The sequence below is a fragment of the Girardinichthys multiradiatus genome, chromosome 1 (assembly GCF_021462225.1).
Source record: "Girardinichthys multiradiatus isolate DD_20200921_A chromosome 1, DD_fGirMul_XY1, whole genome shotgun sequence".
NCBI classification, from domain to species: Eukaryota; Metazoa; Chordata; class Actinopteri; order Cyprinodontiformes; family Goodeidae; genus Girardinichthys; species Girardinichthys multiradiatus.
Window position 1 is genome coordinate 3,772,948 of NC_061794.1, and position 22,732 is coordinate 3,795,679.

A 22,732-nucleotide genomic window follows, 5' to 3' on the forward strand; every position below is an offset into this window, starting at 1 on the left:
GAAACCCAACCAGTAAAACCAGCAAAGTATTTACCTTGTGAAATATTGAGAGGAGCAAAGAATGGAGCGTGAGTCCTGCTTTTATCTTTGCCTGTTCTTAACCCTCCTAAAGGGTGTCATCCTCTTGTATCAGTTTATCTTTGACTATGTGTTGCATCTTATGTGATATCAACAGTTATGTTGTGTAAGCTGTAGCAGTGAGCGGTGCGGCAGATAAGCAACAAGGGCAGAGATATTTAATTAGGGCAGCAAAGAGATTATTAGAAAAGGCCATATAATCATACATCCATAACAGTGGTATCCTCTAAAACGTCAGACTCTTGGCTAAAAGCTGAAATAAACCACTTCTACGAACACCAAACACAGTTAAAACTACAAGCAGTTGAATCAGAAAGTAATCAAACTCCAGAGAATGCCGTCACAGCTGCCCTCCCGGCAGCTTGCACACACACAAACAGCATCTGCAGACGGCACACCCCTCACAGATTCCGAAAAATAAGTTTTATCACAATCCACCCAGGATTTAGCAAACCAGCAGCAAAAGCAGACCAGAATTATCATTCACGAATGAATATTCTCCTAAAAGAATATTCCGGCGTTCCGTTTTTATTTTTATCGAGTAACTACATCTCCCAGTGTACTTTTCAAGCGGAAGTAGTACATTTCCTGCTTCATGTTCCATAGAACTTGTTCGACGGAGAAGTCTGCGTCACAGGTCTTCGTCTTTTTACAGCTGGTGATTTGTGGGACTGAGGTCAATCAGGTTGGTGTAGTCTGATTCTATTGGCTCTACGGATTAAAAAGAGGGTCATTTGTGCAATTCGGACCAACCAAACTCGAGTTATTGCCCTGCGTAAAGCTGCCTGTCAGTGAATGTGATGCTCTTGGAGCAAAAGAGAGTAGTTTCTCCGTGTTTTATTGAAAAAAGAAGATAAATATCGGTAATTTAAGAAACGAATATGTTAAAATGAACTACCCTAGACATGTAAAAAAAAGTTTTGCAAGTAAAAACACTATTTTTGTAAATGGTGGCAACATGTTCCATACTGTGCCAATGGGCAAAACGTCTAGCCATGTCTTTACTAAAAGTTCTGTAACTTTGCTTTAGTTTAAATCAGCTGCATCAATCTTTGCACCAATGATGTCCACAAGTGGATTTAGGGTTTTAAAAAGTTTGTAAAAAAAAAAAAAAAAAAAACTTCTGGCTAGAGAAAGTAACTAACTTTTTTCTGTGTTCCATCCTTATAATAGCAGCTACTGTGATATTTACACTATTGGCGCAATCTCCTTAGTTTTAACTTTTATTTGATACCAAGATTATTTATTTTGAGTTTGTAATTGCTGTGAAAAACCCAATTAAATTTGGGCATGTTATTTCAAGCACAAACTTAAACCATTCTATTGTAGCCCTGGCTTTATGTTTAGGGTCGTTGTCCTGCTGGAAAGTGAACCTCCACCCCAGTCTCAAGCAGACTCCAACAGGTTTTCTTCCAAGGTTGCCCTGAATTTGGCTCCATCCATCTTCCCATTAACTCTGATCACCTTCCCTGTCCCTGCTGAAGAGAAGCAGCCTCAGAGCATGACGCTGCCACCACCAGTGGTGGGCAGTGTTAGTTCTCCGCCACACATAGCTTTTTGCATTTTGGACAAAAAGTTCAATTTTGGTCTCATCTGACCAAAGCACCTTCTTCCACATGTTTGCTGAGTTCCTAACATGGCTTCTGGCAAACTGCAAACAGAGCTTCTTCTGGTTTTAACAATGGCTTTCTTCTTGCCACTCTTCCATAAAGACCACATTTGTGCAGTGCACGACTAATAGTTGTCCTGTGGACAGATTCCCCCACCTGAGCTGTGGATTTCTGCAGTTCATCCAGAGTCACCATGGGCCTCTTGGCTGCATCTCTGATCAGTGTTCTCCTTGTTCGGCCTGTAAGTTTAGGTGGATGGCCTTGTCTTGGTAGGTTTACAGTTATGCCATACTCTTTCCATTTCTGGATGATGGATTGAACAGAGCTCCCTGAGATGTTCAAAGCTTGGGAAACCTTTTTATAGCCTAAGCCTGCTTTAAACTTCTCCACAACTTTATCCCTGACCTGTCTGGTGTGTTCCTTGGACTTCCCGATGCTGTTTGCTCCCCAATATTCTCTTAACCAACCTCTGAGGTCGTCATAGAGCAGCTGTATTTGTACTGAGATTAGATTATGCACAGGTGGACTCTATTTAGTTATTAGCAATCATCAGCCAACTTCTTAAGGCAATTGGTTGCACTCAGAGTAAACAGGGCTGAATACTTTTACACACAGGAGTTTTCGTTTTTTTATTTATAAAACATTTTTTAAATCCTGTATAATTTTCGTTCTACTTCTCTATTATACACCGCTTTGTGTTGGTCTTTCACCTAAAATTACAATTAAATATATTTATGTCCGTGGTTGTAATGTGACAATAAGTGGAAAAGTTCAAGGGGTTTGAAAACTTTTACAAGCCACTATATTTTTCACTGAACTGAATCATTTGCTGGGCTAATCAAATGCAAAAACAAAGCATGTAGTCTGTAATTATTTGGAGAATAATTAGAAATGATATTGTTTCCCAAACAGACAACAGAAATAAGAGACTGGGTCATCTAATCTCGACAAACAACTTTATTTCTGGTAATGCATCTATACACTGTACATTCAGTCACTGTAGTATAGAAGCATGGCTATTTTCAAACATGATTTTATAAAGTCTTTACTTTACAATATAGTCCGAGTCGTTAAAGAAAGGGAACAGTGCTGTTCGAGGAAGGGAAAAAAACAAGGGGGAAAAAGGGACATCGATGAATAAGCTAAGCTTCTTTTCATACTATATATGTGGCATTAATACATGAGAAAGCTTGCCTCTTACATAAAAATATTTCTAGAATTGTATATAGCATCAGCAGCAGCACAGGGCTAAAAATGATACTTGAGGGTGAAGGGGAAGGACAATCTGCTAGGTGGCAAAGTCATGTGGGCTGGCTATATGATGCTAAACATTCGTTCAAAATCTATATGAAGTGGTGAAAAAGTTCATTCATTGGAAAGTAATAAGGGAAGAGAGAAAACAGGAGAAAATGGTTATGGAAAGAATATTCTCTGCATCAGCTGTTCCTGAAATTTTCATGAATGATTTTCATTAAAACCCAAACTTAAAAATAAGGAAAACACTCAACAGAAAATGAAAGCAAACAGCCGCTGTAAGAAAAGATATGTTTTTCAAAACAGAAACACCATGTACATTTATTACACAATATATACGTAAATGAAAAACAGATATTTACATGTGTAAATCTTTACACTGGCTAGTATTTGGCCGATTAATATGGACTGTTATTGCTGTTCTGCTGCCCATGACTTAGAAAAACAATTCTCCTTTAGAAAACAAGACCTCATTAAATTGCTTATTTTTTTTGTTTGTTTTGAACTGGAGAGCAAAAAGCCGAATGTTATCGCCTCCTCTGTCATAGAAAACCAGAACATAGAGGATACGAAGTGTAAAAACTACTAGAAACATGTACCAATTAAAGTCTGCTGGAGCAGGAGGCAACATCTGTAACGCTGGATAAGGAGAGGGCCGTTCCCACATAACGCCCTCATTATTATCCAGGACACGTCTGCCTCCAGTTACATCATCAAACTCAACGACTAAGGTTATTATGTACAACCCATAGTAACAATTTACCAAGTAAGTGGCTTTTTTGGGATGTTTTATAAAATCTCCTTCCAGCATGCATATTACTGATTAAGAAACAAGAAAAACATTTTCAGCCCATTAGCATCTGTTGGACTGTTTTCTGCATCTGTAAACTGCTGATTCAAGGAAATACTGATTAAAGCGCTGCTGAGTGAAGAAGGGCCTCTTCATTTTAAAACCTGCAAATGGGAACGTGATGACATCAGGTTTCTGACTCTGGAAACCTTGAGCCCATGTTCAGGCACTTAAGGTTGTCCAGCATTGCGCTCGTTTTTTATTTTCCTCGTTTAATCATTTTTTTTGTAAGTGTGAAGTTAATTTAAAAATGGCATGTGGCTTTTATTTAATACCAAAAAAGACAAGTTGCTTTATATTGCATAACACAATAAAATCCTTACATGTACAGTATCAATGCCCAATAAGTGACTATATGAATGGCAAAACTTTTTCATTTCTCATGCATAAACAAAATATGAGATCTGTATTGAAAATAAAATGTGAACATAACAGACAAGCAATAAAAGTTTCTCCACATTAAAAAACAGCATCAACAACTCATCTTTTTGTTCGTGCTCCTGTAACAGTTCAGCCTGCAGGAATATGAGCCACTCAAAACTTCCTGAAAAGTCCTGACTGCTGGACATTTTTCCTTTGTGTTTATGTACAATATTCTCTGCTGTTGGAAAACGGAGCAGCCTCCTGGTTTACCAGCATGTATTCAACTAAACACTCACTTAGTTCTGTGTCCACTGCTGTGGAAAACGTATGACAGTCATGGGAGTAAAATGCATTCTAACAAAGTCTGACAAAGTGCGATTCATTACTGTAAAATACAAAACAAAAGGAACCAATTTTTATTTACATACTTTAACTTATTGAACAGACATTTTGTTGTTTTTGACAGGAGCATCCGTCCAGCACACTGAAACTTCCCAGATAGAGAAGCCAGTCTGGAGTAAAAACATGCAACATTACAAGAACACAAGGCCACACTCACATCGGAGAGAAACGCTTCAAAAAACCAAAGGAAAACTATGGTAACCAGAGTGGATGTGTTTGAGACTGACCTTCCAACACAAGTGCTCAGTAAAAACAGAAAAGGTGCCTTTAACTGTTCCTTAATTGAAGGTTGGATCTGGAGCCAAAGATCCGTGTGAATAAAAGAAAATGTCAGAAGGTTGCAAAAACAAAGCCACGCTGGAATTTACATCTGCTGCGTTTCTTGTTTGTATTTATTTGTATAGTTTCTATTCTCCACTCCAACAGCTCTAATAAAGCAGATTTTCTTCCTGTACATGTCGCTATGTAGTCTCTTAAATAGCTTCTAATGTCTTGAAAAGTCTCCACCTGCTTACAGCCAACGGAGACAATGGTGGAAGCTGTTTTTTTTTTTTGGCGGGGGTGGTTGTTCTGGTGCTGTCCTCTCGGCTGATCCGCTGTAACGCCTCTCTGCAGCTGTAATATAATATGACGGACTGGGAGTCTCGTCTTATTTCCTGGTCAGGCGCAGCTGCACTCTGTGCACTCCATCTCCTCGGTTCTGAGAGTGTGAAAGGTGTGAGTCAGTCAGTGCTTGATTTAGAAACGTGTCCTTGTGGCTGCCTCTGGTCTCAAAGGGAATCACTCCCTTCACTCTTCATGGGTCTGCATGAGGAATGCTCTGTGGATTTTCTCTGATGGAAACTTTTCCTGAATTGTTCTGGATGTTTTGGGGGCAGGTGTTAGTGACAGTGGTACCATGAGCTCCAGGGAGTGTTTTACTTCCTGAAGCAGGCAGGCTGTGTCATGTGGGATGAGAGCAATGAGGGGGAATGATTGAGTGCAGAGGCTTGTCTCTGGGTTACTTGTTGGGGGGCGCCTCTTTGCTGCTGGATTTGGACCAGAGCTGCTGTTGTAGTTCCTTTACCACTCTTTCCAGGTGCTCCCTGGCTTCCCGCTCCTGCAGCAGGTCGGCTCTCAGCTGTTCGCGGTCGGCCTCGGCATGTTGCAGCTTCATCTGGAGGTCCTCAATCTGGAAAACACAAGGAGGAGTCAGCTGAAGTTGGGCCGAGAAATAAAACCTTCCATTCGATTTAAATAAACCTAAAACAAACAGCTTTGTTGTGTCTTCATGTAGAATAGAGACACAACATCCCTTAAGCAGGTTCAGATATTAACTGAAATAATTCATAGCCCAGTTCTCTTTAGAATTCACTGAGTTAAAAGTGTCATTTTCTTGCATTGTGAGGTCTGATAAAACTGGTCCTTAACAGTTTACAGCAGCGGTCCATTCTCAGACAGAACATTTCATCATGTCCACAGAGCAGCTAATGATTAATTAACAGCTCACATTACTGTCATTTGGAACCATTTGCTGTGGCGCCCAAATAAAGACTTACAGCCAATGAACAGTTGGTGGCGCTATCAACTGTGAAGCCAAGCACCACAGAAACCGTGGACAAACTTCTGCGCTAGGGTGAAGCAACACAAAGTAGTTGATTGGGGGTAAACGGCCACTGCTTTTCCCAAGTTGGCATAACGTGCACCATTATCCCTCAAGTTAAAGTCTCTAACATATTGAGATGTTTAACCATGCCAACATAATGTCAGGTTATAATTTGAAAGTCTTCTCATTGACTGAAGATGCTGCGTTCCCTGGATGACGTTACTCTAAGTACAGACAGGACATCTCACACCTCTTAATCTAAACAGTGGTAATTAAATGGAGAACTATACCTAAGTAGTAAACCTTTGCTGCTGAAGTTGACAGACTTATTTATACTTATACAGGTCCTTCTCAAAATATTAGCATATTGTGATAAAGTTCATTATTTTCCATAATGTAATGATGAAAATTTAACATTTATATATTTTAGATTCATTGCACACTAACTGAAATATTTCAGGTCTTTTATTGTCTTAATACGGATGATTTTGGCATACAGCTCATGAAAACCCAAAATTCCTATCTCACAAAATTAGCATATCATTAAAAGGGTCTCTAAACGAGCTATGAACCTAATCATCTGAATCAACGAGTTAACTCTAAACACCTGCAAAAGATTCCTGAGGCCTTTAAAACTCCCAGCCTGGTTCATCACTCAAAACCCCAATCATGGGTAAGACTGCCGACCTGACTGCTGTCCAGAAGGCCACTATTGACACCCTCAAGCAAGAGGGTAAGACACAGAAAGAAATTTCTGAACGAATAGGCTGTTCCCAGAGTGCTGTATCAAGGCACCTCAGTGGGAAGTCTGTGGGAAGGAAAAAGTGTGGCAGAAAACGCTGCACAATGAGAAGAGGTGACCGGACCCTGAGGAAGATTGTGGAGAAGGGCCGATTCCAGACCTTGGGGGACCTACGGAAGCAGTGGACTGAGTCTGGAGTAGAAACATCCAGAGCCACCGTGCACAGGCGTGTGCAGGAAATGGGCTACAGGTGCCGCATTCCCCAGGTCAAGCCACTTTTGAACCAGAAACAGCGGCAGAAGCGCCAGACCTGGGCTACAGAGAAGCAGCACTGGACTGTTGCTCAGTGGTCCAAAGTACTTTTTTCGGATGAAAGCAAATTCTGCATGTCATTCGGAAATCAAGGTGCCAGAGTCTGGAGGAAGACTGGGGAGAAGGAAATGCCAAAATGCCAGAAGTCCAATGTCAAGTACCCACAGTCAGTGATGGTCTGGGGTGACGTGTCAGCTGCTGGTGTTGGTCCACTGTGTTTTATCAAGGACAGGGTCAATGCAGCTAGCTATCAGGAGATTTTGGAGCACTTCATGCTTCCATCTGCCGAAAAGCTTTCTGGAGATGAAGATTTCATTTTTCAGCACGACCTGACACCTGCTCACAGTGCCAAAACCACTGGTAAATGGTTTACTGACCATGGTATCACTGTGCTCAATTGGCCTGCCAACTCTCCTGACCTGAACCCCATAGAGAATCTGTGGGATATTGTGAAGAGACTCAAGACCCAACACTCTGGATGAGCTAAAGGCCGCTATCGAAGCATCCTGGGCCTCCATAAGACCTCAGCAGTGCCACAGGCTGATTGCCTCCATGCCACGCCGCATTGAAGCAGTCATTTCTGCAAAAGGATTCCCGACCAAGCATTGAGTGCATAACTGTACATGATTATTTGAAGGTTGACGTTTTTTGTATTAAAAACACTTTTCTTTTATTGGTCGGATAAAATATGCTAATTTTGTGAGATAGGAATTTTGGGTTTTCATGAGCTGTATGCCAAAATCATCTGTATTAAGACAATAAAAGACCTGAAATATTTCAGTTAGTGTGCAATGAATCTAAAATGTATGAATGTTAAATTTTCGTCATTACATTATGGAAAATAATTAACTTTATCACAATATGCTAATATTTTGAGAAGGACCTGTATATATTCCAAGACTACAGTTGTAACTGTTTCTTTTCCTGGCTGCAGTGAAAACTTCTCATCCCAGAGATGGCTGCCGTCTCTGCAGGGAGGACACAGACGCAGCTGGAGATCACAGCCTCTGTCTTGTTTTGTCTAATGCCGCCTTGGGGAAGCTGAAGTCTCTTCCTGTTTCCTCTTCAAGAGGGCAGTGATCTTACTACACCTGTTCATTTCAGCCTGGAAGGAAGAGAAACTTTGTTTCTTGTCTCCGTCCTGCCCTAAAGTGAGACAATCAAACTGCCATTTACAGCATGTTTAGGCCCGTTCAGCTATTAAACCGGGGCTTGATTCAGTTTTGTTTCAAGGTTGTTAAATGTTTCCTATCATCCTAAAGCATTTGGAACTCAGAATGTCAGTGAGGCTCCTTCAATGAGCTTTAACTGACCTGTGTGGAGTATTTAGCGCGGAGGCGGCCGGCCTCGCAACCTTTATCACAGACTCGCAGCTGCCTGGCCTGCTCCAGCTCCCTCTTCAGACGGATCCGCGACTCGTTTGCCTCCTTCATCTTCTTCTCACTCTCGGCTCGCAGACGCTCGATTTCCTTCCTCAGGCTGCGCTTCGCCTCGGTGGCCTCTCGAAGCTTCTCCTTTTTTGCCACCCGCAAGAATTCCAACTCCTGTGAAGAAGAGATTGCAAAAGTTACACTAGAGAATCTGGGAATATTACTGTATCTGACAGATAACTGAAGTTATCACACTGCTCATTAGGTTTATTAGCAACCCATATAGTCTCCAACTTATTCATCCTCTGGAATAGAATCATTCATAACAGCACATGGTTGTCTCGGCCTCACCTGAAACAAACCAATTATTAGTTGCATTAGGAGTGCATGTGCTAAAACACCTGGATACCTGGACTGTAATGTTTTATTTTACAGGTCCTTCTCAAAATATTAGCATATTGTGATAAAGTTAATTATTTTCCATAATGTAATGATGAAAATTTAACATTCATATATTTTAGATTCATTGCACACTAACTGAAATATTTCAGGTCTTTTATTGTCTTAATACGGATGATTTTGGCATACAGCTCATGAAAACCCAAAATTCCTATCTCACAAAATTAGCATATCATTAAAAGGGTCTCTAAACGAGCTATGAACCTAATCATCTGAATCAACGAGTTAACTCTAAACACCTGCAAAAGATTCCTGAGGCCTTTAAAACTCCCAGCCTGGTTCATCACTCAAAACCCCAATCATGGGTAAGACTGCCGACCTGACTGCTGTCCAGAAGGCCACTATTGACACGCTCAAGCAAGAGGGTAAGACACAGAAAGAAATTTCCGAACGAATAGGCTGTTCCCAGAGTGTTGTATCAAGGTACCTCAGTGGGAAGTCTGTGGGAGGGAAAAAGTGTGGCAGAAAACGCTGCACAACGAGAAGAGGTGACCGGACCCTGAGGAAGATTGTGGAGAAGGGCCGATTCCAGACCTTGGGGGACCAGCGGAAGCAGTGGACTGAGTCTGGAGTAGAAACATCCAGAGCCACCGTGCACAGGCGTGTGCAGGAAATGGGCTACAGGTGCCGCATTCCCCAGGTCAAGCCACTTTTGAACCAGAAACAGCAGCAGAAGCGCCTGACCTGGGCTACAGAGAAGCAGCACTGGACTGTTGCTCAGTGGTCCAAAGTACTTTTTTCGGATGAAAGCAAATTCTGCATGTCATTCGGAAATCAAGGTGCCAGAGTCTGGAGGAATACTGGGGAGAAGGGAATGCCAAATGCCAGAAGTCCAGTGTCAAGTACCCACAGTCAGTGATGGTCTGGGTGCCGTGTCAGCTGCTGGTGTTGGTCCACTGTGTTTTATCAAGGGCAGGGTCAATGCAGCTAGCTATCAGGAGATTTTGGAGCACTTCATGCTTCCATGTGCTGAAAAGCTTTATGGAGATGAAGATTTCATTTTTCAGCACAACCTGGCACCTGCCCACAGTGCCAAAACCACTGGTAAATGATTTACTGACCATGGTATCACTGTGCTCAATTGGCCTGCCAACTCTCCTGACCTGAACCCCATAGAGAATCTGTGGGATATTGTAAAGAGAACGTTGAGAGACTCAAGACCCAACACTCTGGATGAGCTAAAGGCCGCTATCGAAGCATCCTGGGCCTCCATAAGACCTCAGCAGTGCCACAGGCTGATTGCCTCCATGCCACGCTGCATTGAAGCAGTCATTTCTGCCAAAGGATTCCCGACCAAGTATTGAGTGCATAACTGTACATGATTATTTGAAGGTTGACGTTTTTTGTATTAAAAACACTTTTCTTTTATTGGTCGGATTAAATATGCTAATTTTGTGAGATAGGAATTTTGGGTTTTCATGAGCTGTATGCCAAAATCATCCGTATTAAGACAATAAAAGACCTGAAATATTTCAGTTAGTGTGCAATGAATCTAAAATATATGAATGTCAAATGTTCATCATGACATTATGGAAAATAATTAACTTTATCACAATATGCTAATATTTTGAGAAGGACCTGTATGTTGTAAAAAATGAAAAGATCACAAACATGGAAAGGGATAAAAACAGACAGCAAAGACCCTGGATGTTCCTGGAGAGACTGGAAGCAAAGTTCACAAGTTTAAGGTTAAAGGAACAGTGGCTATGCTACATGGTGGCAGAAAGAGAAGCCTATTAAAACCCCAAACTGACTGCAAAAGACCTGCAGGAAGACTTGGTGGCAGCAGTTTCCACAGTAAGGCCCGAACTAAATGCTGAACATTTCTCTGCCTGAACTTTAGGATCTACACACCTACTGACGCAGCAAGAAAATTAAATGTGAGCCTTCGTCCCAACTACAAGCCAAAGGGGTTTTGAAATTCTAGACAGCAATGAGTCAAACTGGAATATTTCAGGTCTATGGATTAGTGGTATGTATGGAGGAGGAAGAATAAAGCTTATTCTGAATAGAACACCTTGTCTACGGTGCAGCATAGCAGTGGCGCAGTGATGCTCTGGGGCTGCTTTGCTTTATATGGCACAGGAAACCAGCACAAGATGGGTTCTGTTCGGGATCAGAATATCCTGGGGTGGGTGAGAATGTCATGGATTATGTAGGGAAGCAGGAGCTTTCATACCATTGAACCTTCAAACAGGAGGCCTTGATCCATGAGGACTGGGATTTTATTCCTCAAGATCGTTGCCAAAAGCTAGCGTCTGGTTATGAATCACATCTAGAGCAGATGATCACAGCAAAAGGTGCTCTACTGCATACTAAACATGCTTGGCATGAAGCGGGTAAGAGTTCAGTAGTCAATAAAAGTAGCTTTTTAATTTTAAGAAACCACTTGTAAGATTAGTTAAGTTGAGCTATTTAAATTTTTCTTGTTTGGTTTGCTGCTAGTTTGGACATTTTGCCAAGAAACTTGATTTTCAGGGGGGTTGAATAATTTGGGCTGCCATCCTGGAGGATTGAAGCTTTGTTTACGAGCCAGAGCCACCTGAGAGCAGAGGGATGTTAGTCAGGGGTTCAGGTTATGTGTGGGCTGACAGAAAGTTTCATTCCTCTGAGCCGCTGGCTGAGTGTGAAGGTGTTGTGGTAACACGCCCATCTCTTCTCATGGGAACCTGGAAGCTGGGACAAAAAACATCTGTCATCGGGTCTTTGTTGGCTCCTATGAAAAGACGGAGAGGTAACAAGCCCCATCACACCCCTAACAAGAATAACTGTCTCCTTCATGCTGGACCTTAAGTCCACACTGAGTGATTTAACTAAGATATGCTGCTAATTCTGTGTGGAGCTGCTGTGACACAAAGTGAAAGTGGGATGGAGTCCCAGGATGCCTCCTGCGTCGTTCCCTCACACAGACACAATCCATCTGCATTTTCTTTTACTCAGTCCAAGACCAGAACTATCTGGCCTCTCCCTGTGTGGAAACCTAAGGAAACACTTTTAATGTTTTTCTACTTCTAGTCATAGTTTCTCATTGTGTCAACCCCATTATTTAACTGTTTCAAGACTGGGTATCTTAGCTATATTTTAAGTACATAAAAGTATTCTTGGTTAAGTGTATTTCAAATATTCTTTAGAATTAAGACCTCATTCATGATCACATGAATTATGCCCTCCACAGGGTCTACATGTTCAGTGTCTTGCAAAAGTATTCATACCTCTTCAACTTCTTTACTTCACAACCATAAACTGGTATTTTATAGGGATTTTATTTGAAAGACCAACACAAAGTAACAAGTAACCATTTTCTTCCTGTGATGCCCTTAAATAAAAGTCACCTAGTTAGTAACCAGAGTCCAGCTGTGTGTAATCTAAGTCTAACTGCAGCTGTTCTGTTTCTGGCCTCAGAGGTTCTTACCAGCATCATGAAGACCAAGGACCACAACAGGCAGGTCAGGGAGAACGTTGTGGAGAGGTTTAAAGCATGGTTAGGTTCTACAACAACATCCCAAGCTTTGAACATCTCCCAGAGCTCTGTTCACTCCATCATCTGAACATGGAGAGAGGATGGACTAACTGCAGAACTACCAAGACATGGAGGTCCACCTGTACTGACAGGCTGGGCAAGGACAGCATTAATCAGAGAAGCTGCCATGAGGCCCATAGTAACTCTAGGGGAGTTGTAGAGATCAGCTCAGGTAGGAGAGTCTGCTGACAGGACATATATTTGTTGTGGTGCCACCTATTTGGCCTAGATGTAAGGGTGGAAAGAAGGGTCCATTGTTGAAAGAAACTAAGTCTTATTTAAGGTTTGCCACAAGCGGTGTAGAATATACAAGAAAAACATGTGAAAGAAGGTCCTCTTCTCATGAGACCAAAATGTTTGTTTCTGGGCTTTATGCAAAATGTTGCGTGGCAGATAAATAACAATGCATTTCAGCTAACTGTAAACACTCTTCCCCTGTGAAACCAGGTGGAGGCAGTGTCATCCTGTGGGGATGCTTCTTTGGAGGACAGGAAAGCTGTTCAGGGTTAAGGAAGATGGATGGAGTTAAATACAAGACAATCCTGGAAGAAAAGCTGTTAGAGGCTGCAGAAAGGGTTCATCTTCCATGACCCTAAACACAGAACCTCGGACACAATAGAATGTGTTAGAATGGCCTAGTTAAAGTCCAGATCTAATTCAAACCAAGAATCTGTGAGAAGACTTGAAAACTAATGTTTAAAGACGCTCCCCTTCCAATCAAACTGAGGTTGAGCTATTTTGCAAAGAAGACAGCAAAGGAATCTGGTCTAACCCCTACCTGCTGGAGGCTGCGTTTGGCCTGAAGGGCTGATCCCAGCTTCTCTTCCTGCTTCACTCGCATCTTAACAATCTCATGCAGAAACTTCTCCTTTGACTCTTTAGAGTCCAGTCCGCTGTCCAGTGCCTGTCTAAGGCTCTCCAACTCGGACTCCAGTCCCAGCTCTAATGGGGCCACCACAACAGCAGGGGCTGCAACAGGTGCAGTCACAAAGGCTGAGCATTCGGCCGACGTGACGGTGCAGGCTGGCCCTTGGGCGCCTGGGGAGCTCAGGTCCTTGGCTGAGCTGCTAGATGAAGTGAAGGACGGTGATGACAGGGAGGACATGGATGAAGTGACTGTTAAGAAAAAGATCAGAAACATGTGAAATGGCTGCAACATTGTGAACATGTCAAAGAACAGAGGCAGCATGGAGCTCTTCACTTACAATCATCACGGCTCTCCACTTCGATCTCCACCTCGGAATCTTTGTCATCCTGTGGTGTAGGCTTGCCGGCAGTGGCGGGTGGGGGACAGGGGACCTCTGGTGCCAGGGCTGGTTGCTCCTCTGTAGCTCTTCTCTTACGAGGTCTGGAGTTGGGGTTGGCGCCCTCATCTAAAGGTTCAGCTCCACTTGGATGGGAAGTGTTGGGCACAGACGGGGACAGGGGCTCCAGCTTCCCCATGGGGACAGGTGTAAGGGCCACGTTGGGGGCAACGGCATTCTCAAGGCTTTTGTAGTTGTAGAAGCTGAAGGACAATGACACACTGATCTTTAGGTCTCATAACCTATAGTTCTTTATACTTATTGGGATCATCTCATTCTATCCATGTTTTAACTAATTAGTGGGAAAATGACTTTAACTAAAATGGCCTTTTAGGAGAACAGATCTTGGTACACAAACACTGAACAAAACGTGTGCAGCTCTCTCCTCCCACTTGAAGAGAAACTGGGCCAGATCGGCTGTGATGTGGTGCAGCGCCGTGCTGAGTGGGTGCCCGCAGCATGACTGCGTATCAAATGTGTGTGAATGGTAGTGTGGGAGGCTGTGGTAGTCAGACTTGACCCATGTGACACCAACCCACCCAGACAAGTGAAAAGACATCATCTTGAGCTGCTTCAAACCACAGTCATCTGCTGCTCTAAAAGCTTTACTCAGAGACTTAGAAATTTCTTTTACACTGACTGACTATAAAGGGCTAAAAGCACATAATTTAATGTTTAAGATATCAGATAAATTATCTCATTAACTATATGTGTCATGATGGAGTCACCATGACATATAAAAATCTGCCTTCGGTGCAGTTAGAAGTGGTTGGTTGTCCACTTTTGGACCTGTTTGTCCTGTCCTGAGCTGGACTTACCTGTCTCTCAGCAGAGCCAGAGGATGGGGAGAGGGTTCCTTATCACCAGCAGAGATGTGAGGAGACCATGGTCTGAAAGCTGAAGGTCTCTGTCTGGGCTGAATGCAGTTAATCACCTGTGAGACACAAATAAAGTCTCAGTCTAAACCAGAAGAAACATAATATAACCATGCAGCTACAGCTCTAACATTATATTACAGTAAAGAAAGAACTTCATTGGAAATGATCACAGTTTGGTTTCAATCATTATGTATAAAGATATAATGTGCAATCATTGGAGTTCCTTTTAAAGAGATGAATTCCCTGTAAGGTTTTTAGAAATCCTGCTACAGTTGATCAAATCTACAACAGAAAGCTTCTCTTATCTGACAGGTTTGACATAAAAACATGGCTTCCATCTATCAGTCTGTTCCTCTTGACCAAACCAACCTTATTGGAGGCGGACAGGGACTGTAGCCAGTCATGCTGCTTCTCTTTGTCGCCAAGCGGGGACCTTGAAGGGATGTCTTCGAGTTTGGACTTCTTCAAAGGGATGCCATCAGATGCCTAAAGGACAGCAGGAAGGTTAATAAAGACCTCATGTTATATTTTAATGACTTACACTTTATTTGTCAGGGTGGTATGTTTCCTTTTGGAACGCTTCAAGCAGAATCCTGTAAGGGTTAGGGAGCTGCTAAAACCTTTAGAGATGAACTTATAGATGTATCCAATGTAGAAATCCTCTCCCCTCCTTTGGAAAAGTAGACGATGAAGAAAGAACTGAAGCTACTATCCTTCCTTTAGGAATATTTAAAACTTGCTTTTTATAGTGATGAAAAAATACTTCATGTAAGGTTTATGTAAAGAGCTGGAGCAGATTTCAGTTGTTATAGGTACAGCTACTTCTACATTTAACATTTATTCCTGATTCTCCAACCTAAGATCAGGCACTGACTGCTTATAGCTACTCCCAATAATAAATACATAAATAAAGCTTAATCTATAGAAACTTAAGAGGAGGGCACATCGGGGGTGCTGCACTGATGGACACTCCTGAATAGAGAAGGTTCCAACAGGACCTTTGGGAGCCACGCCTTAGAATGTCGACTACTGAACAGACGCTGCTTGTCTTGCATAAAAATTAACAGGATAAACATATTTATTAAAAGAAATATATTTGGAAATCTTTACACCTTTCTTTCTTCCCAAATGTTAGAGGAGAGACTTCATCCAAAGGTCAAAGTGTCATATCCAGACATCCGGGGCCTCATGTACTAAGCGTACTTATGCACAAAAACCTTGCAGCACAATGTTTTACGCACAACTCTGCATGTACAAAAATAAACGCTGCATGAAAGTGTGTGTAAATCCACACAAATTTTTGACCTGCCGTGAAAATGTGCGGAAGCCACGCAAACATTTTCGGTCAATAAACTACAGAAAACTAAAACTCACCTAAATCCTCTGAAATATGACTCTCTTTAGCTTTATTTAATTCATGGAGCATCAAACCCGGTGTTTCTTTATGAGTTTGAGCTTTTATGGTTTAAACCAGAGCGATGAAACTGAATCACATTTAGCCTCACAATGACGTAACACACCTCAGAAAACGATGGAAACCACCTCAGTCGGATGGAAACTGTAAAACTTCCTCTGTTTTTGTCACCTGTAGATGGAAGTGCTCATCGGTCTGTGTGCTGAGGAGCATAAAATGCATGTGAATCATCTAAGGGGCACTTTCATTCTCACTGAAAAAGAAAACGTTGTCGGATCAGCAGATTCATTCCAAACATGTCAGGTTTGATGATTCCTATGGTGGACAAGCTGGTGACAATCACATATGTCCATAAATAGCTGCATCTTCGTAATAGAAATATGGGAGGAATATTCACGTCATTATAAGGATCAGCATTGAGCTGTGATTGAGTGCAGCAGCCTGAGTGCCATGTGGATTTGATGCAGACATTGTAGAACTAAACTGGATCGAGCTGACAACCTTTTCATTTCAAGTCAGGTTTGGGTCATTGATGTCATTCAAGTAGTTGTTGGTTTGCTTTAATTCACTACAAACATCTCTCATGTTGTGCAGACACAGTCTCTTTTAGCATTTTTCCACCAACAGGAACTGGCTCTTTCACCATCACAGCACCGTTGCCATGGTTATTTCGACATGTGATGGGGGACTTCTGGTTATTTATACTACTTTGCATATGTATTTAGAGTCAAGGACCGGGCGTGTGGTGACATGTTTACGCACGGCTTTATACATCTGAATTGTTTGTGCGCTGCAAGTTTCAGAAGTTCTTCCTACTGCAAACTTTGTGTACGAAACCTTTCTCTTTCGTACATGAGGCCCCTGGAATCTAATGACCAACAAATGCTACACTGCAGACACTAATATTGCAGTGATATTTATTCACAGCATATCGAGCACCCTAGTAGAAACCTTAGTAAGAATGAACTAACTTCCAACCAGCTTCCAACAGAATGGCCGCAAACAGCTGTCCCTTGGGATGAGAATTGCATCACAGGTCGCACTGCTAACTGAGCGTCGCCACAATAAATGTGAATGAAGTGAAAATGCACCAAGTGCCATACGGACCAATAATCAGCCCCGTGTGTGTTGTTAGAGGGGTGCCAGGGGAGCCGTCTGGTAGCTGCAACCTCCAGAACATTTAAGTTTAGGAGTGTTGTTGACTCTCAGTAGATCTTTCTATTTACAGGGAACCTCAGACTCACACACCACCCAGGCTCTGCGTCACACATGGGATCCAGAGCAGCTAAGGTGTGTTTGTAAATGGGCAGTCAAGAGAGAAGGCAAGAGGTGACTGGGGCACTGTGTCTGTGTGTGTGTCACACACCGATACACCCATAAAGGGAGACAAGCAGGGCTTTGTCACTATGACCTCAGCTTCTCCCAGCTGTGGCTGTCACTAGCTGCCACAGACACACATACACTTACACACACACACACACACACATACACACATGCAGAGACTCAACAGAAAGTGTGTTGCTCTCTATAAATAAGAACTCAATATCTATTGACTCGTTTTCTTTAAATCAGTTGAATCTGACTCATGCAATGTCAAATTTATTTAGATGGGATGATGAAAGGAGACAAAAGCTGAGAAAAATCTTTGTTACAAGCAAAAATGTAGAATCCAAAAATCTTCCGTCATGCTGTTCCTATGGTTTAAAGTCCTTTTAATAAGATTCCAGAAGGAGTGTCAGATTGAGCCAAGTCTTTTCCAGCTGTGAGGAACATGGAGAATTGTGGCTTTAAGATCAAAGTGTCATGCACTTTGGAAGCAAACGGTGAAACCTGTACAGCTACAGGGCAGCGTTCTTCTCTCAATCAAAAACAGAGCTGCTTGCTATGATTTAGATAATACACTCAAGTCAAAGTTCATGAAATTCCAAATTCAACAGCGACAAAAATCAGGCCGGACTGAGCTGTGCACACCTCCACAATTTCCCATGCTCGAAAGAAAGAGACGTTTAGATATTTGAAAACTGGCGAGGGGTGGGAAACATGGACAGTCATGATGGGAAAACTAAAGGAGGACCACTTATCACTGTAATTCAAGTAGCACTGTCTACAAACTGTTTGTAAAGCAGCTGACTGCAGGCTGGCAACCTGAGCAGATAGCCTGACCAATTAATCAGCTAATATGGGCCTGTTAGACTTGTGTTCTATTAAGATCAGCATAGCAGAGGCTTTCGCTACAAAAAGGCAGAATTATCTACAGAACAAGCACTTGTAGTACTTGTAAATTTGGTACATGTATATTTGATATTTTTACTTAAGTCCACGTTTAAGTCAAAATAGCAGTAAACAAATCGAAATAGGATAACTGTTAGTCCTCTGTTTTAAATAAAAGGAATTAAATCATGTTTGTGTTAAATTTAGGTGTGAATCCTTTGAAAGTGTTATACTGCAGTATCTTTACTGAGTCTCAAAACAGCTAATGATTATGCCTTGCTCTTTGGTTTAAAAATGTTGCTATACAGTTTAGTGTTGAAGAACAGGACGGTAAAAAACAGTGAGACATAATATGGTCTTTAGTGGGTATAATGAAACTTGGTTAGTTTGAAGATGCTTGGTTTGTGGCTTCTGGCTAACGTATGCCAATAGTTTTATGGTCTTGTGGTGAATGTGTTGTCGTGATTCCAATGGTTATAAACAGTCTGACAGAGAGAGGTATCCTAATCCTTGTGGTTTTTAGTATAACAATGACCATCAGTGGGACCCTTTGTGGGGTTCCTTGAGACGACATTGTTGTAAATAAGCGACGTTTAACTAAATAATCTGAACTAAAAATATCTGTGTAGTTATGCTGCTACAGGCTTAGGCTGCTGGAGGACATAACGACCACTTTCACCCTCTTCGCTACATTCTCACACTACTCTCCAATTTTGCATTATTTGCTGTTATTTCAGTTTTTAACTTTATGTTCTCTCTATTCTTTTCCTAGAAGCTACACCTGGCCTGGCTCTGTGTCTACCTGTGACACCTTTCTGGAGAGGGGAATTGTCCGAGCTTCTGCTGGCAACAACTTAATGCTCACCCTCTACCGATGATCCACATAGCCCTGTCTTTTAGTGTTTAACCCTTTCTCTCTCCTAGACATGGAAATTGACTGAGCTTTTACTGTAACTAATTATATGTGCTCACTTTCAAAATCGAACCTTGAAAACTGGCTCAGAGTTTATATGTTCTTTCTTTCTAGGTGAAACGACTAAAGGAGCTACATCCATTAACATTTACTTTTCCTTCCCATAGAAAGTACTCCTGGATCAGTGCTTCTGTGTTCTTTTTGTGTCTCTGCTTTGTTCTCTCAAACCCCCAGTCGGTCGTGGCAGATGGCCGCTCACACTGAGCCTGGTTCTGGTTCTGCTGGAGGTTTCTTCCTGTTAAAAGGGAGTTTTTCCTCTCCACTGTCGCTACATGCATGCTCAGTATGAGGGATTGCTGCAAAGTCAACGCCAGTGACTCTCCACTGTCTCTACATGCTCATCCAGGAGGGAATGCTGCAAGTCACTGACTGGATGCAATCTGCTGGGTTTCCTTTGATAGAAAAACGTTTTATCCAATTTGAATAAAAAGCTAACTCCGACTGCACTGTTCAATGGTTAGGATTAATTGGAATGTATGTACCTGACTGTTGTGAAGTGCCTTGAGACAACATGTGTTGTGAATTGGCGCTATATAAATAACACTGAATTGAATTGAATTTGAATACACAAGGTTATCTACAGTAAACACCTGTTTTATTACACCGGCTTGTAAATCAGCAAAGGAATCTCTTTTGCTTTTGCTTCAGGAGGTGTACAGAAATGGGCAGAACTCTCTGCTCCACACATACACGGACAAAGCGCCATCCTGCTAGGTGTCAACAGGTGATCATTTGGATCGGGGTTAGATGCTTCTCAATGCAAGGCAGCCTGCTTTGCCACTTGTCAGTGTAATCAGAGCCACGCTGGCGGGGCAGTGGTATGGCTAGACTTGCTAGCACTCCCAACATGACAGCTGTCCTCGTTCCAGTAGACTCCTGGGGGCTCAGCTCCATGACTTTCATTAACTTTCCATTACAACATCAGAGTTGTTCCACAGCTGAGAGAGTCTTCTAGTCAACTAGTACAGCGTTATGATGCAGAAAAAGGGTATTTCACGACAGAACTGAAGAAATCTGAGTTTCATTGGAGGAAATCTGCATCATCATAAAATTGCAAAGAAACCATTTAGAGCTGGAATAATTCCTGACCAACAAGTTGCAGCCAGTTTATTCAGCTTTTTATATAATCTTTGTGAAAAACGTCTTCATTAGATTAATGAGTTTTTATCCAAAAGGTTTAGAAACTGCAACAGTCAACTAGAGGGCGTCAACAAATGGTTTTCCATGTCCTTCTCAGGACTGTAAGTATACTCTGTGCTTTTTCACATGTTTCAGTACAGCGTGGGAGTCCTGGAAGTAGATCTGAACAAGAAGAGAGGCTGGACGAGTGCATGACGCTTTGTGGGTTATCTAGAGATGAGGAGACTTGTCCTAGATTTGACTGTAGCAAAGCAGAGCTAGAGGCAAGTGGCTAGAGCGGCTGATCTCTCACACGCACATAAACACACACACACAATGTGTGCCACGTGTCCTTGTCTCGTGGATTACTGGTTGCCAATACTGCGGCTCTCCAGCGGGATGCGATCCGGGAAAAATCTTGGATGAAGCAGAGCGTTTGGGGGTCAACAAACCGGCAGCTTAGCCTGTGGGGCTCAGCGGCAGGGGGGACTCAGAGGAACAGAGACAAATCTGCGTGTTTAAGTAGCAACACTGAGAGGCATGAGGCTTGGAGCTTTCATTTAACACAGGGACAGTGGAGCTGGTTCCCAGAGGCCTGGCGTTTGCTTTCAGGGGATGGGGAGATAAAAACGAGAACTGGAGTTATTTCACTCTAATTTGAATCACCAACAATGGAGTAGATGTCTTTCTGTTGGGTTAAACATGATCAAAAATGAGTCACTGGCTGAGTAATGTACAAATGTGACAAATATTTCTGCAAAAAGGCCTGCACAATAGAGACCCTGAAAGAAAAACCTTTATTGGTCCCCAGAAACACCCCTGACCTGCAGGAGGCTGCTGCACATGGTGAATGTATTTACGTTCATACACTCCTGCTCTCTGCAGCTCTTTACGATCCGCCATGGCTCGTGTAGTATAGACAGGATATCACACCTCTGAGATAAAGCTTAAAGATTAATTGAGGTGTGTTAGACGTGTTCACACTGCACCGTCTGCTGCAACACCTCACACTGAGAACACCACACCTTGTCCTATCAGTACAGCGTCATAGCGCTACTAACATACTTCAGTTATGACATGGTCATTCCATTGGAAATGGGCCATTGCTGAATGGGCTGAACAGTGGGTGACTGTCTGAGGTTCAGATGTTTCAGATGTTCATCCTGTATAACTGAAAAATCACACCTATTTATTGAGACCTTTGTTGTTTAAACCATACCAGCTTGTCAAAACTGTAGAGTGGCTTCAGACTTTGCTACAGAAAACTATATTTCCAGATAAACATGAGAATTGATCTTACAATTCTTAATGCTTTTAAAGCTAATATAAATTCTTTCTGGACCATCATGACAACTGTTGCTCGGTTAGAGTTCAAATTACACCTGTGAAAAGGCTTCCAGTATATAAGTAGTCTTCTTTGAAGCCCTATTGTTTGTCCAATATCTGTGAGCTCAGATAACCGCAGCATGTCGTTTGTATTTCCCATCGAATCACAGTAAGTCATGTCTGCTGCGACGGTATCTGGAAACTTTGGTTTCATGCCAAACTTTCAGTTAAATGGAGAGGTTTTCCCTAATGTGGTGAATATATTTCCTACATGTAAATAAGGCCTTAAATGTGTCACATTTACTCGACTTATCTGTTTGTTTATGATGTGTTGATATTGTATCTGTTTTCAAGCTCACTGGGTGGATTTAAGAAAATGCACAAGAGGCCAGCAGTGGAACTCTGCAGCTCCTGTGTGTCAGATGCTGATTTCTTGCCCCTCTCTCTGCCACATGGCAGTCAGGAATAGCCCCCGCATGAGAAACTCACAAAGCGTTAAGTCATGGGGCAGAATCAAGCACGTCTCAGCTGCTGCTGGGGGCCCCGTGCACATCTCCAGTCTGGGTGTGTTCATCTGTTAGAGAGAGGGTGTTTGCAGCAGAGACAGGATGGGTGGGGTATTTTCTCCTAAAGATTGTCTGTACCTTTCAGAAAGCTTTGTTCTTCAGGTTCCTGTGTCTGCTGTTCCACTGAGACAAGATACTATTTCTTAGAAATACCTAGGGTAGTTACAGCATGACTAATATCAGTCTGGTCGCTCTAAGTTGGCCTGTTTCTGGTCAATAATGATAGAGGAACAACACGTCAAGCCTATCAAGACACTTTAGGTTTAGACAAAAGAATTTGGGGAAATGAAATTCCTAAATGAAACTGAATACACTACACTTTCACTGTTCTGACCTTTTAGCCTTAAATACCATGCTGTCTAATCAATTCATGCACAATCTCCAGACCTTCGGTTA

General features: G+C 42.3%; 1 protein-coding gene across 1 annotated transcript in view; it reads right to left on the minus strand.

Annotated features, from left to right (window-relative positions):
- Positions 1-2,627: 2,627 nt before the first annotated feature.
- Positions 2,628-22,732, minus strand: part of skia (v-ski avian sarcoma viral oncogene homolog a) — a 91,102-nt gene continuing 70,997 nt past the window's right edge. Inside the window, exons 2-7 of the mRNA XM_047364463.1 lie at positions 15,097-15,213; positions 14,668-14,783; positions 13,751-14,052; positions 13,324-13,661; positions 8,510-8,740; positions 2,628-5,728 (exon numbers count right to left, since the gene is read on the minus strand). Of these exons, the coding sequence (XP_047220419.1) occupies positions 5,558-5,728; positions 8,510-8,740; positions 13,324-13,661; positions 13,751-14,052; positions 14,668-14,783; positions 15,097-15,213 (1,275 nt within the window). The 3' untranslated portion in view covers positions 2,628-5,557. The remainder of the gene's footprint in view (positions 5,729-8,509; positions 8,741-13,323; positions 13,662-13,750; positions 14,053-14,667; positions 14,784-15,096; positions 15,214-22,732) is intronic.